Here is a 12,271-nt window from a genome sequence, read left to right on the forward strand (position 1 = left end):
TCGCCGCAGGAAGCAGCCCTCGTCCCGCCGCGGACGCCTCCTCGTGGGCTCTTGGAAATGCGGGTAGGAACCGGGCGAGCCCCGAGGCAGCCCGCGGGGCGGGCGCCGGCCGTGCCGACGTACTTGGCCGCGTCCCAGCGCCCCGGGGCCGCCGTCACCGCGCCGCCCTCCTTCGCCCCTTCAGCCCGCCCCCTCCCTGATAAGTGGCGGGCCCGCCGGCCAATCGGGGGCGGTGGCGCTGTCAACACTCCGGAGCGCGAGGGGCAGGTGCCCAATGGGAGCGTGGGGGCGGAGCGTGGGGGGGTGAGCGGGCGGGTGGGGGAGGAGCCACTGTGGGGGGCAGAGGTGGGGGGGGTTAGTTATGGGGAGAGGGGCCCTGAGAGGGGGCAGAGCTGAGGAGAGGGGTCCTGAGGGGAGACAGGGCGGGAGAGGAGGTCAGTTGTGGTGAGAGGGACCCGGAGGGGAGTCAGTTATGGAGAGAGGGACCTTGACAGGGGACAGAGCTGTGGAGGAGGTCAGTTATGGGGAGAGGGGCCCCTGGGGGGGGGACAGAGCTGTGGAGGGGGTCAGTTATGGGGAGAGGGGCCCCTGGGGGGGGACAGAGCTGTGGAGGGGGTCAGTTATGGGGAGAGGGGCCCCTGGGGGGGGGGACAGAGCTGTGGAGGGGGTCAGTTATGGGGAGAGGGGCCCCTGGGGGGGGGGACAGAGCTGTGGAGGGGGTCAGTTATGGGGAGAGGGGCCCCTGGGGGGGGACAGAGCTGTGGAGGAGGTCAGTTATGGGGAGAGGGGCCCCTGGGGGGGGCGACAGAGCTGTGGAGGGGGTCAGTTATGGGGAGAGGGGCCCCTGGGGGGGACAGAGCTGTGGAGGGGGTCAGTTATGGGGAGAGGGGCCCCTGGGGGGGACAGAGCTGTGGAGGGGGTCAGTTATGGGGAGAGGGGCCCCTGGGGGGGGAAGGGGGCAGAGACTGTGGGGCAAATCCTGAGTGGGCTGTGACATTAGAGCCCATTAGAGCCCTGTCCCTTGGCAGGGCCCCCTGGGGAGCCTGGTGTGTGGGGACCTGGCACTGTGCAATGTCATGGGGAAGCAGGGATCTGAGGTGCCCATGTCACTGCTTGGTGATGTGCAAGGAGTAAAAAGAAACAGTGATGGGATCTTGCCCAGGGCCACAGTCTCCAGGTCTTCGCTGGCCCCAGGTTTTTACATTTAAAAGCAGCGCTGGTGCATATGAGGTCAAATACCTAATAGCTTGGCTTTTTAATTCAACTCTTTTATGTAAGGACTCAGAGTTATAAAAGCTTGTTCTGTGCTATGGAAACAACAGATGACAGCTTAGCTGTTACCCAGTGCTGTTACAGCTCACTTAATATATATATTTTTTGCTGCGAACAGGCTTCTTCTGATGAGGTTATGAAACGAGCCTGTGTCATGGTTAAGTCCCACCCTGCTGCTCTGCTGCTGAGATAGGCCACCCATGATTTCATCCTGGGGCGCTGGGGGTGACTGATGTAACCCCCACCATATCCATCCAGCTGCTTCTGAGGCGCTTGCTGCTTCTGCCAGGTTAGGTGCCTCATAACCTTAAAGTCTTCCAGACTCCTGACCACTAGAAAAGGAAGAAAGACTTTCTTTCAATTTATCCCAAGAAGGTCTGTCAAAGGGATATGTGTATCTGTGCTAAACTCTTTCCAGTTCTTGCTTTTTTGAGTCCTAATCAAAGGAGATAGCTTGAGTGACTATCTGGAAAACATTTTTCTGTTTTACTGGAGTCTGTTTGGCCTCAGTAGTAAAATCAGTCCGTGTCTACTAGCTTCCTTCCAGTGGAAATCAGTTTTTATACTTCCAAAACTGTCTGTACAAGATATATATCAAAGAGCTATGTACTTAGAAATAATGAAAGCGTAAATCTACAAAAGGCAGTGGCATGTCCTTGTAAGCACTGTAAAGAACGATGGTCATGCAGTAAAGGTATTGGCCTGCTGTAAGGGAGCAGGGATTTATTAGCTTTCTCACAGACTACTGGGATAACATTACTTGATGTCTCTTTCTGTTCTCCATCCTTTAAATGATCATAAGGTTTTTCTTCAGTATTGGGACATAGGATAAATTCACTAGGGCATAGAAGATGCTACAATAAGCACTACAGAAAAACTGATTAATCTATATTTTGTGGTTTACCTTAATGAAAGTATGGAAACTGGAAGCATATTCTAGTCTCCTACAGCAATTCTTGTAAACTGCTGTTTTTGAGGGCCTAAAGACCTTAGGGCAGTTCTTTCATATATATTTATTTATTTATGCTGTTTGCAATTAACCAGCTCCTGTTTTTTAGCTACTGTGGGATTTCAGTTTGACTACATTTTATTGTTAATTAATAAGGAATCTGTCCTGAACAGTTTTAATGCTTTTTGAATTAATGCTATACAGTAATAATAAGTATTCTGTGAAAAAAGTAAGACAAATATCACACAAGCAAATAACCATAGTGGAAGAATTGGTCAGCGGCAATCTAATTCAGCATTTCTCAAAGAAAAAATTTTTTTGTTTGTTTTCTTATAGCCAAGGTGCAGATTCCCATTCAGCAGATTTAAATATATTGACAATGGGCCCTTTTTTCTTAATTGTGTTTCATGGAAGTCTTAAAAACAGTCTGTGGAGCCCCAGATTAAAGAACCACTGCTCTGCCTGGAATGTTTTGGATTCAGACACCCCTTTTAGCCCTGACTAACTGTCATGGGCAGCTAGAAATCTCTTTTTGATGTGTAGGCGTCCCAGCAAGTACAAGGCAGGCTAAATAACTGCAAGCATAGCACAGGCAAGAAAAAGAGGTTTTTGGAGTGCTAGCATTTTCAGAGTGGTTTGGCTGAAATAACTGTCTCTTTAATCAGGTTTGGTTTCTTCAAACAACAAAACCAAATGGCTTGTTGAAATAGGAGCGTGATATTTCTTTATATTTGCAGGATAACATCATACTTGGACATAAGATATGGAAAACTGTGACTTAGTGAACGCTGTACAAGAAATCCCTTCAGCTTCTGCAGACACTGATGCCAGAAATACCCACAACTCTGTCTTTAACTTGAATTCTAACAGGTGATATGCTAAAGAAATTCCTAAAAAAAATATTTTTATTAATTTTGTTTTGCATATATAGTATGCTTTTACAATAACATTATTATTAAGATGAAATTATCTGTAGTATATTTTAGTTTTCTTTACGGTTGCAGGTATAACTTAATGCTTAATGTGACAATGAGATAAAAGTCTTACTGAAAGAAGTGTCATATCTTCCTTAAACTTCTATCGCCTTGCATCTCTTGAAATGGAGAAAAAAAAAAAACACCACTAACTTGGAGAGATTACAAGAGATTGTTCTTTGGAAAGATCATATGCTATGTTAAATCATTTGTAGAGAACAGTGGCTCAGAAAAACTGAATTGTTTTTCTGTTCAGTGCCCAAGATACTCTCAGTGAACAAGAATGGCAAATGTGGACTAATGGCCTAAGTTACAGCTCAGGAGAGGTTCTACTTGAATGACCTGTTAAGATGATAATTACACGTCACTTATTACACATATAACCTCTCAGATGGAGGCAGTAGTCTCAGACTTCATAAGGCATTTACACAGAAGCTTATATCTGTAAGCTTCTGACCTCAGAATCTATGAAGGAGAATTTAGACTTGATGAGAAGCTGTACTTATTGACATGTGTTAGTGAGCAATAATATTTGTGCTGCTTATGCTCTCTTCTTGGAAAGCTATTGTATTTTAGTAATATATGTGTAAGATGCACTTACATGTTGCACTTACGTGATGCACTCTGGGGATTCTGTGACATTTTCTTGAAAATATTCTTATTAATGAATCAGTTATGTTTTTCCAGCATGATGAGCATCACAGTGTAAATTAAGCATGTATTTCTTTTATACTAGTAGTATATTGTTTTGGCTACTATGTTGGACATCTGGCACAATAAATAATTGAAATGTTTTTCCTCATGTTTCAGTAGAAGTCCCTCACCCAATCCCAATGGAGTTTCTGGTTACTCAGGGAATACCAGGTCCTCATTAATACCTGGTTCTGTTGAAGTGCTTGCCTCCTTTATGCAAGATATCCAGAACGTTGGAAGTGCTGACTCAGAAACTGTGAAGAACTGTGAGGTATTTGATGCTAAGGCTTATTTAATAAAAATTATTCATGAATAAGTTTTGCATTTTGGAAGACAAGTCTAATGATGGTACAGGTTAGCAGTATTGCTATTTATGCTTATTGTTGGAACAAGTTCTTTTACAATATTATGAACTAATCACTTAAATGGATTTAATTGCAATCTTACATTAGGGTTTTTATATATGTGTGTTTTACAATTACAATACTGGCATGAATATCTTTTCAAAGTTATTGATATTTTAAATATCTACAGAAATTTTGAATTGAAAGATTTTAAACCTCTAAAATCAAAACACTTCAGACTGAAGTCTTGCAGCAGTGATATAAAAACAGAGTTGGAACTTAGAAAAGTGATCCTAGAACTCAGAAGCGTTGCTTTCCTGAAAATAGCTGTTTCAGCTGCATCACTTATTTATTCCATTTGTAGAGAGGTGTAGATGATTATTTTGCTTTCAGATTAAAAACTACACACAGATTCATTATTTAGGTATGTTGAGCTAGTTCTCTCAAGTCCTTGTTTTTTTTAACTTTTGTCTTCGTCCTTTTTTATTTTAAATTCTGTCATTATTTTTGTCTCCACAAAGAATATCAAGTTTCCACACCATGGGCGGCTTTGTGCAAAATTTTTGAGCTTTCTGGCTGTGCTCCAACAAAATATCTCTTGACAGATGCTTCTTTCGGTGCTTGTGAACAGCTCCAAGAAAAGAATATAAATGTGTGTGTCTAGGCACGTGTTTTGTGTCTTTTGTTTGAAATATCAGGCTCTATAAACACTGGTGTAAAAGTAGTTTTTAAATTTAGGAGTTTAACACGTATTAAGAACACTATATAGTTGTCCTTCTATTTTTGTTTTCACTAAATAGTTTTGTGTCTTGGCTTTTGGCTAGGCTGTTGAAAGGAAGGACTTCCGTATTAAAGGAAATGGCTGACTGGACAGAGGGATGTTTAATTATCAGTTTTAAAATTGCTCATATTTTATTGAACTGGAATCAACCTTTCCAATATTTGACTGTATTTTCCTTCCAGTTGTTCCTTCCTTTAACTTAGTTGCTTCATCTTTAGAATGTCTTTTTTTTTTTTTTTTTTTTTAAACCAAACTTAAATTGTAAAGATGTGTTATTTTGTTATCTAGAAGGATCTTTTTTCAATTAATGTGTCTATAGCAATTTGTTTCCTTTGAGTGACATGATAGGACTCTGCATGTGTTGTAGGGTGGATAACCAGAGTGCAGTTATTAAAATTTGTATTACATTAACACCTAAAGATAAGATTGAATAATTGTGTAGCTGGAATAAAAGTTAAGAGATGCAATATGATTGTGCCTTAATTATTTAATTTTATGGTTTAATAGACGAGGTGGCTACAGTTATTCAGACTGGTGGAAAAACAATGTCAAGAACAAATAGTTGCCCAGCAAGAGCAGTTCCACCATCAAATTCAAGTAAGTATTTGTTCATGTGGGTAGATTAGGCTTAGTGTTTTGGTTTTTTTTAAATCCCCCCCCCCCCCCATTTTTTTTTCTACCTCTTCTTCCCCCTGTCCAAAGAATACAGTATGGTCTCTGACACTGCTGTATTTTTCTGTAAGTGTGCTGGGACTGATAATTCTTCCAAAGGGCAGTTAGTTAATGGGAGTGCATGATTGGACTGCTGACTTGCAGGATGCATCTTTCAGATAGCCTTGGCTAATTAATGAAGTAACTGATAGGAAGCACTTCAGAAGTGATGATTCTTGGAGTGTTTAATTTCAGTTCAGTTCTGTTTTCACAAATGTTTGGTTCAGAATGCCCACACAGTAATTGGATTTTAAGTACAGCTTGTTTTGTATTAACTGCTAGAATGTATCAGTTCTAATTTCGAGACAGTGTATTCTTCTCTCCATCAGAAAACATTATGTAACTTGTAATTCCCTTGTATAGATAGTATATAGCATAGGAAAACATTCATTGTAGTAGTTGAACATCTATTTCACAATTTAGTTGAATAATCTCCCTTTCTAAGAATAAAAAATGACTCAAATGTGAAGATTCACGTTTTTGTTGAACCATATTTATCCATTAAAACAGAACAAAAGAAATGTATATGTGTGTATGAAAGATGGTAATTCTATAAATATGTAATACTTAATATCTTCATCATTTTGGTTGCTGTTTTTCCCTTCCCTTTCTTGATGCCCTCTACACTAGTAGTAATCAACAGTTCCAGAATTGAATTAACAAGAGGTACTGTCCTTTTCTTTTATCCTATCTCCTGTTTCTTCCCCCCGCCCCCTGCCTTTTTTCCCCTCCTGTCTTGTTATTTTTGTCCCACCAGTATCTCCTTACCCTCGTATTTCCTGTCTCATACTGTAGCGGTTTGATTTACTTGTTGCTAATGATAGCCTGACTAATCCATTGTGTTGACTTTGCCAGTTTTGTCTTTATTAATAGGAAAGGCTACCTCTGGAAGAGCTGAGTTTGTGGTATCAAGAGGGATTTACTAACTGCATGAGTTGTCACACTAAATATAAAATCAATGGCCGTAACTTACTTCCAGTTGTATGAATGCATTAGATAAAATAGATGGAGCTGTTCCAAACTTAAACTGGTGTATCAGTGAACTAGCAGAAACACTGAAATACAGGGAACTCAACACACTTTGATACTAAAAAGACAAAATGAATGACCTACTAGTTGGGATAGAAAAGCAAGATGTGCTTTCAGCATTGACGTGACTCTGAGATAAGATTTGCTCTATGCTGTGTTTCAAGACCAGCTGTGCTTATGAAAATAAATCTTCATCCTTATTGGATCAAGGATCAAAAGACCTTGAGTTCATGTTGGAATCACAGTGCTGGAATTGCAGTCCTCAGCTTATGTGAACTATACACTAAAAGAAAATTGTGCTAATGATGAACTATCACCAGCTATGGATCCTTCCCAAGTCAAGTTTTTATTTAAGATAATAAAAACAAACAAAAAAAGCCACCTATAGTCCCAAAACTTTATACAAATCTTCATACTGAGTGTCATTTTCCTTTTTTTTTTTTTTTTTTTTTTCCCCTTCTCTTGGAGTTATTTGTGGCTATGCAAGGAGACATAAAAGTGCTGCTTAATTGGAATACTAACCTTTCACCTTTCCCACACAAGGTATTAATGACAAAGATTAAATGTCAGCAGAGAATCTGATCAGTTTGTTTTCCTCAGTTCTGTTTCTTCCCTTTTGTTCTGTGTTCCCTATCTTCCCTGGCAGAATTGAATCATAGAATTAAATCACAAGTGATTATTGCATTCATGATTGAAATCATTAGCACACCAAAAAACTTGAAATTACGGCAGAAACTTCATCCTTAAGTCTTAATTTAAACATAGGAGGCTTGATTCTGAGTAGTGTTATATTTATTTTCTTCTGAAACTAAGCCTTGTTTTCTTTTTTTAATTACATACTTCCAGAGAAAGAACGATTTTTTTGTGTTCAATTTGTCCCTTCCACTTGGTATTCATATGTGAGTAATGTATTGTAGTTCTATGAAAAAACATTAGTAGAGTCCCATGCTCTTAAAATTATTGAACTTTGAGATTTTTCCAGGGGGAATTAGTTTTGAATGTGCTCTTGAAAACAGCTAAATACTTTGGTCTTGCAGTGTGTAACACAAGTTGTGCGCACATGCGGAGTTCAGTAGTCTCAGTGCAGCTCTGCAGAAGCCCAGGTCCCTGGCCACAGAACGTGGACGTTAACATGAAATCTCTTCATAGCCCTTGACAAAAGCATCAGTTGTTTCTTGGAGCTGCTTCAGTATACCTGTATGCAACTATAAGCCATTTAAAAATATTGTTTACCTAATATACCGAAATACCTCTTATTGTGGACTTAAATGAAATAACCTGTTAAATCTCTTCAGGTGATCTAGTTACAGGTTTGCTCTGCTCTATCAGATATCAAAACAATCAAAACGTAAACCTTTGTATCATGTGAACTACCTAATAACTTATTATCTAAATCGGATATTTTAAAGCCAAGTTTTATGCGAATAATCTTACAGAGGTACATTATTCCTATTAGTGTAATAGAGTAATAGTTTATACTTCCATTAAAGCATCCTTCTAATCTTAGGAAATTTATCTCCAAGTTTTAATTATTTCGGACCTAAATTTAGCAAAGGATCTTTGTCCGCTTTTAATGACATGCTTAGATAATTTATATTTGAGCAGGTGGTTGGTAAAATGCTATAATTCTGAAGGCATGTAGCTAATACACATGCATGTTTTTACATTAATAAATGACTATGGAGACCAGTAATTCACTGCTTGAAATTAAGAGTTGTTACCATGCACATTTTACTGTTATGCACAGAATGCATATGTTTACTTTATGCATGAGATGTCTACATATTGAAAAATTTAATAGGAGTTATTTGAAATAAGCATTCTAATTCTGTTATTAGTAACACGAATTGAAGAGGGATTAAAATATAAATATGACTTGTGGCATGATCTTTTTTTTTTTTTTTCTTCTTCTTCTTTTCTCTCTTTAGCTGATTCAGAATGAGATAAGGGAGTTAGTGAAACTGCAGACCAGCAATTGGGGTGCCGGCAAGAGCAGAAGTTTGCCTGCCAAACTTACAGACACTTTTTCTTCATTAGAAAGTCAAATGGGGTTGCGTTCTGAAATCTTTGAAGGAAATGAGTGCATTGTCAATCAGCTTAAATCTAATGAAGCAGAAAGTCAGCCAAATGCATCTGCTTTGCATCAGGAATGTTTTGCAAGTGATGTTTCAGTGAGTAGGGGGTATGGTACCCTTTCTGCTTCCGAACTGAACCCTGACAAATCTACTGACATTAGCGAGTGCACAGACTACATGGAGAAAACTTCACAAGGACAGGGTGATGCAGCAGTATTGCAGAGAGATGCAGTCGTAGCCAGTGTTCAAAATAAAAGAGAACTTTCACCGAAAAAAACAGAGGAAAATTGTCCATCAGGAAGGAATGATGTTTTAGTTTTTCCTGCTGAATTTGAACATAAGGTTAATGAAGCTCAATGCGGAAAAATAAACAGGTAAGTGGTAAACTTTATATATAAAGTATATGATAGACAGACCCCATTCAGTAAGCATCTGTTGGTACCCATAAACACGTAAGAATTGAATGAAACTTCTTGAATGTAAAAAATACATCTACCAAGCAGTATAATGTATTTGATTAGCTTGACACTTCTGCGTGATGCACGCTTTACATCTGCGGTATTCATGTCTTGTAGGTTCATTGGAAAAACACAATGGCTTTTTATTGTAAATATGAGCTAAGATGCAGTTTGCATACAGTGTTTTATCTGTGTGACAGAATTTTAGGTGCTGATTATCAATTTTAAATGACTGATATTTTGCTATTGTGTTCAAGTAGCCTTTCCTGCTAGCTTATATGCATGCATTACAGTAATAAATTGTATCAAAAAACAGCCAGACACAAAATGCTCTCCTCTCTTCCCTGCCCCGTATCCAATCTGGTGGAACAACCAGAACTTGAGATTGGCCAGCCACTTCGGCTGGTCTGTGAGCAGTAATATTGACCAAATCCTTCTGTGGCTGCACAGAATTTAACAGCATACTGTGCTCTCTCTGTCAGACTGGATTGTAAAGGCAGTGGCTTCAGATGGCCATGAGCTATATCAGAGGTCACGTGGGCAGCATGTTGCCTGTGAGTTCCTGATAGTAGTTTGCAGAGAAAAAGAACTTTCTCTTCATGGAAAAACAGCGGATTGTGACAATGAACTTGCATTTTACTAGTACATAATAAAACACAGAACCAGCTTCCTTTAGAGGAATGGATTTGGAAATGTGTCACCTCAGAGTACAGGGCAGACCATGACCGCGTCGGTATGCAAGTTCTCTTCCTCCTTTCCGTTGGGATTTATTCCAGTATTCAATTCATCTTGTACCATTCCATGAGTTTAGTCATTGCAATTCATGGAGAACTTGCTAGGTGGGGTATGTATTACTACCAGGAAAGCTGAGGGCTGGAGAAGCTCAATTCCGGTATGTTTTTCATTTAAAAAAACAAAACAAAAAAAAATTAAGAAAACTTTGAAATCATTGACATGTGACATTTTGCCCTTTTTATTTAAAAATGCACTTTTTTTTTTTGAAATTACCTTCTATTTCAAAATATGAACATGGTTGGAAGGAAGAGAGGGTTCATATCAAAATGGAATGGTTCACTTAACCCAAACTGGGATATATTTTTGAATTTTTAGTTGTAACATTTTTCATTGTGTCAACTTTTTGTCCCAAACGGGGACAATATGTATTTTTTTCAAAAATGCATCTTTCAATGAAGTGGGAAATTGTTCCTCTTCTACTTCTAACAAGAATTTCAGGGTGTCTCTATTTCTTTCTGCTCATTTGCTTTTGTTTGTTTGTTTGTTCATTTGTTTGTTTTTTTTTTTCTATCTGTGTCTTGTTTTTATCTTTCTTATCCTTAAAGAGTAAGAGTCGATTGGGTTGGAAGGCCAGCTTAGTGTGTCCTAGCTCGTAATATCTTCTTTAAGGCCAGACTGAAAACACAACAGTAAAAAAACACTTTACATTCTCACTTGATTTTGTGTTTCTGATCAGTGTCTGCTTGAGTTGCTGAAAAAGCAGGTGTCTGGCTAAAAATATGGTGCTCTTTGTTATGATTTGTTATAGTAGGAGAACTATTTTGATTATGGGTGCAGATGATCAGCAACTTTAAGGGTGGTGGTGGTGTTGAAAATCCCAGCCCTAAAATCAGTTTAATATCCATTATTTCTCATTGTTTTTCAAAAAATGCACAGAGGCAGTGCAATTTCAATGCATATCTTTCACGTAGAAGACTAAATTGATTTCAATAGAGGTTATTTTTCTGTTGTAAAAGGGAATATATATGCGTATATATGTATTTACACACTGTTCATGTCTGTGCTTCTTACCGTGTAGTAAAACTTTAACATCATGGGCACAGAAGTTGAAACAAAACCAACCAAAAAGAATAAATGCGGAAGAAGTACATGTGAACTCTATGCAAGGAAATGAGCAAGCAAAGAAATTAACTCTTGAGAATGTAAGTTGTCTTCTATTCTTGCCATTGGTATTCTTCCAGAGAGATATTTATGTTCTGATTTAGCATATGCTTTCACGCTTAGCTTTAAGCATTTGAGTAGTTCTGTGCTAATTCGTATGTTTAAAGTTAAACTTCCACGTGGGCAGAATTTACTTCTTGGATCATTCTGTATTTACTCACATAGCTATTTTGGTTTGTTTTATTCCTTGCCTAGTTTTTGCCTTACCTTGCATCACTGGTGCAAATCCTTTCCTTACGGAGATAATGGTCCCATTCTCAACTGAAGCTTCAGCTCACAATAATTTATTGCACCATATCATTTTTTGAAGGATCTTATGTTTTCCAAATATTTGTCTTCCATTTCAGCTGGTAATCTCTCTTTTGGTACACAAGGTTGAATGGAAGGTGCTAAAGTCTTTGTGAGTTGAGGCATTAGTCGCTTGTGCAAGACAGACAGTATTTTTCAGTTTTTTTTTTTTTTTTTTTTTTTTTTTTTAAAGCGGTAGGGGTGTTTTTGTTCTGGTTTGTTTTGGGCTTTTTTAGTTTTCTTGGCAGTCTCCAGTGCTAAAATCCCCAAATGATTATTTTCTTTTTTGTATTGTTTATGTAAGAGCAAGAATTTCATTTATGCCTGTGTATGATTTGGCAAAAGTAAACTACTCCAAGTCCTGTTTATAGCATTGGCTGTGAAAAACAAGTAACCCCAATAATAGAAGTTTGGGAGACCTACTTGGCTGTTTAGAACCGTTTGTGTTAACGCATATTGCTGTGACTGGTGCATACTTTGTGCTTTAGCTCAATGTTTCTTTCAACAAGAATTTGGTTTTGATTTTTGCAACATATTATTGATTTAATAATGCCATCCATATGTCCACAAATCTGATTATACTGAGGAGAGAAGTTTAATCATATGCAATATTGTCAACCCTAAAGGACAGCATGCAGCATGGTTATAAAAAGGCTAATCATACAATCTCATCGTACATGTAACTGTGAAAATCTAAATTTATTTTTGTTATGTTAATTATCATATACTTCTCTCCTCATG

The 12,271-nt window shown here is 38.7% G+C and overlaps 1 protein-coding gene across 5 annotated transcripts in view; it reads left to right on the plus strand.

Annotated features, from left to right (window-relative positions):
- Positions 1-6: 6 nt before the first annotated feature.
- Positions 7-12,271, plus strand: part of MPHOSPH9 (M-phase phosphoprotein 9) — a 32,946-nt gene continuing 20,681 nt past the window's right edge. For 4 of the 5 annotated variants that reach the window (XR_010885936.1, XM_067307104.1, XM_067307106.1 and 1 more), the window contains exons 1-7: positions 7-63; positions 2,959-3,091; positions 4,006-4,159; positions 5,521-5,610; positions 7,222-7,296; positions 8,682-9,202; positions 11,100-11,223. Coding sequence is in view for 4 of the 5 variants with exons in the window: in XM_067307104.1 (XP_067163205.1) it covers positions 2,985-3,091; positions 4,006-4,159; positions 5,521-5,610; positions 7,222-7,296; positions 8,682-9,202; positions 11,100-11,223 (1,071 nt within the window). In the remaining variant the exon portion in view is untranslated. The remainder of the gene's footprint in view (positions 64-2,958; positions 3,092-4,005; positions 4,160-5,520; positions 5,611-7,221; positions 7,297-8,681; positions 9,203-11,099; positions 11,224-12,271) is intronic. The other variant, XM_067307107.1, reaches the window with a different exon arrangement.

Source organism: Apteryx mantelli, chromosome 17 (genome assembly GCF_036417845.1).
Source record: "Apteryx mantelli isolate bAptMan1 chromosome 17, bAptMan1.hap1, whole genome shotgun sequence".
NCBI classification, from domain to species: domain Eukaryota; kingdom Metazoa; phylum Chordata; class Aves; order Apterygiformes; family Apterygidae; genus Apteryx; species Apteryx mantelli.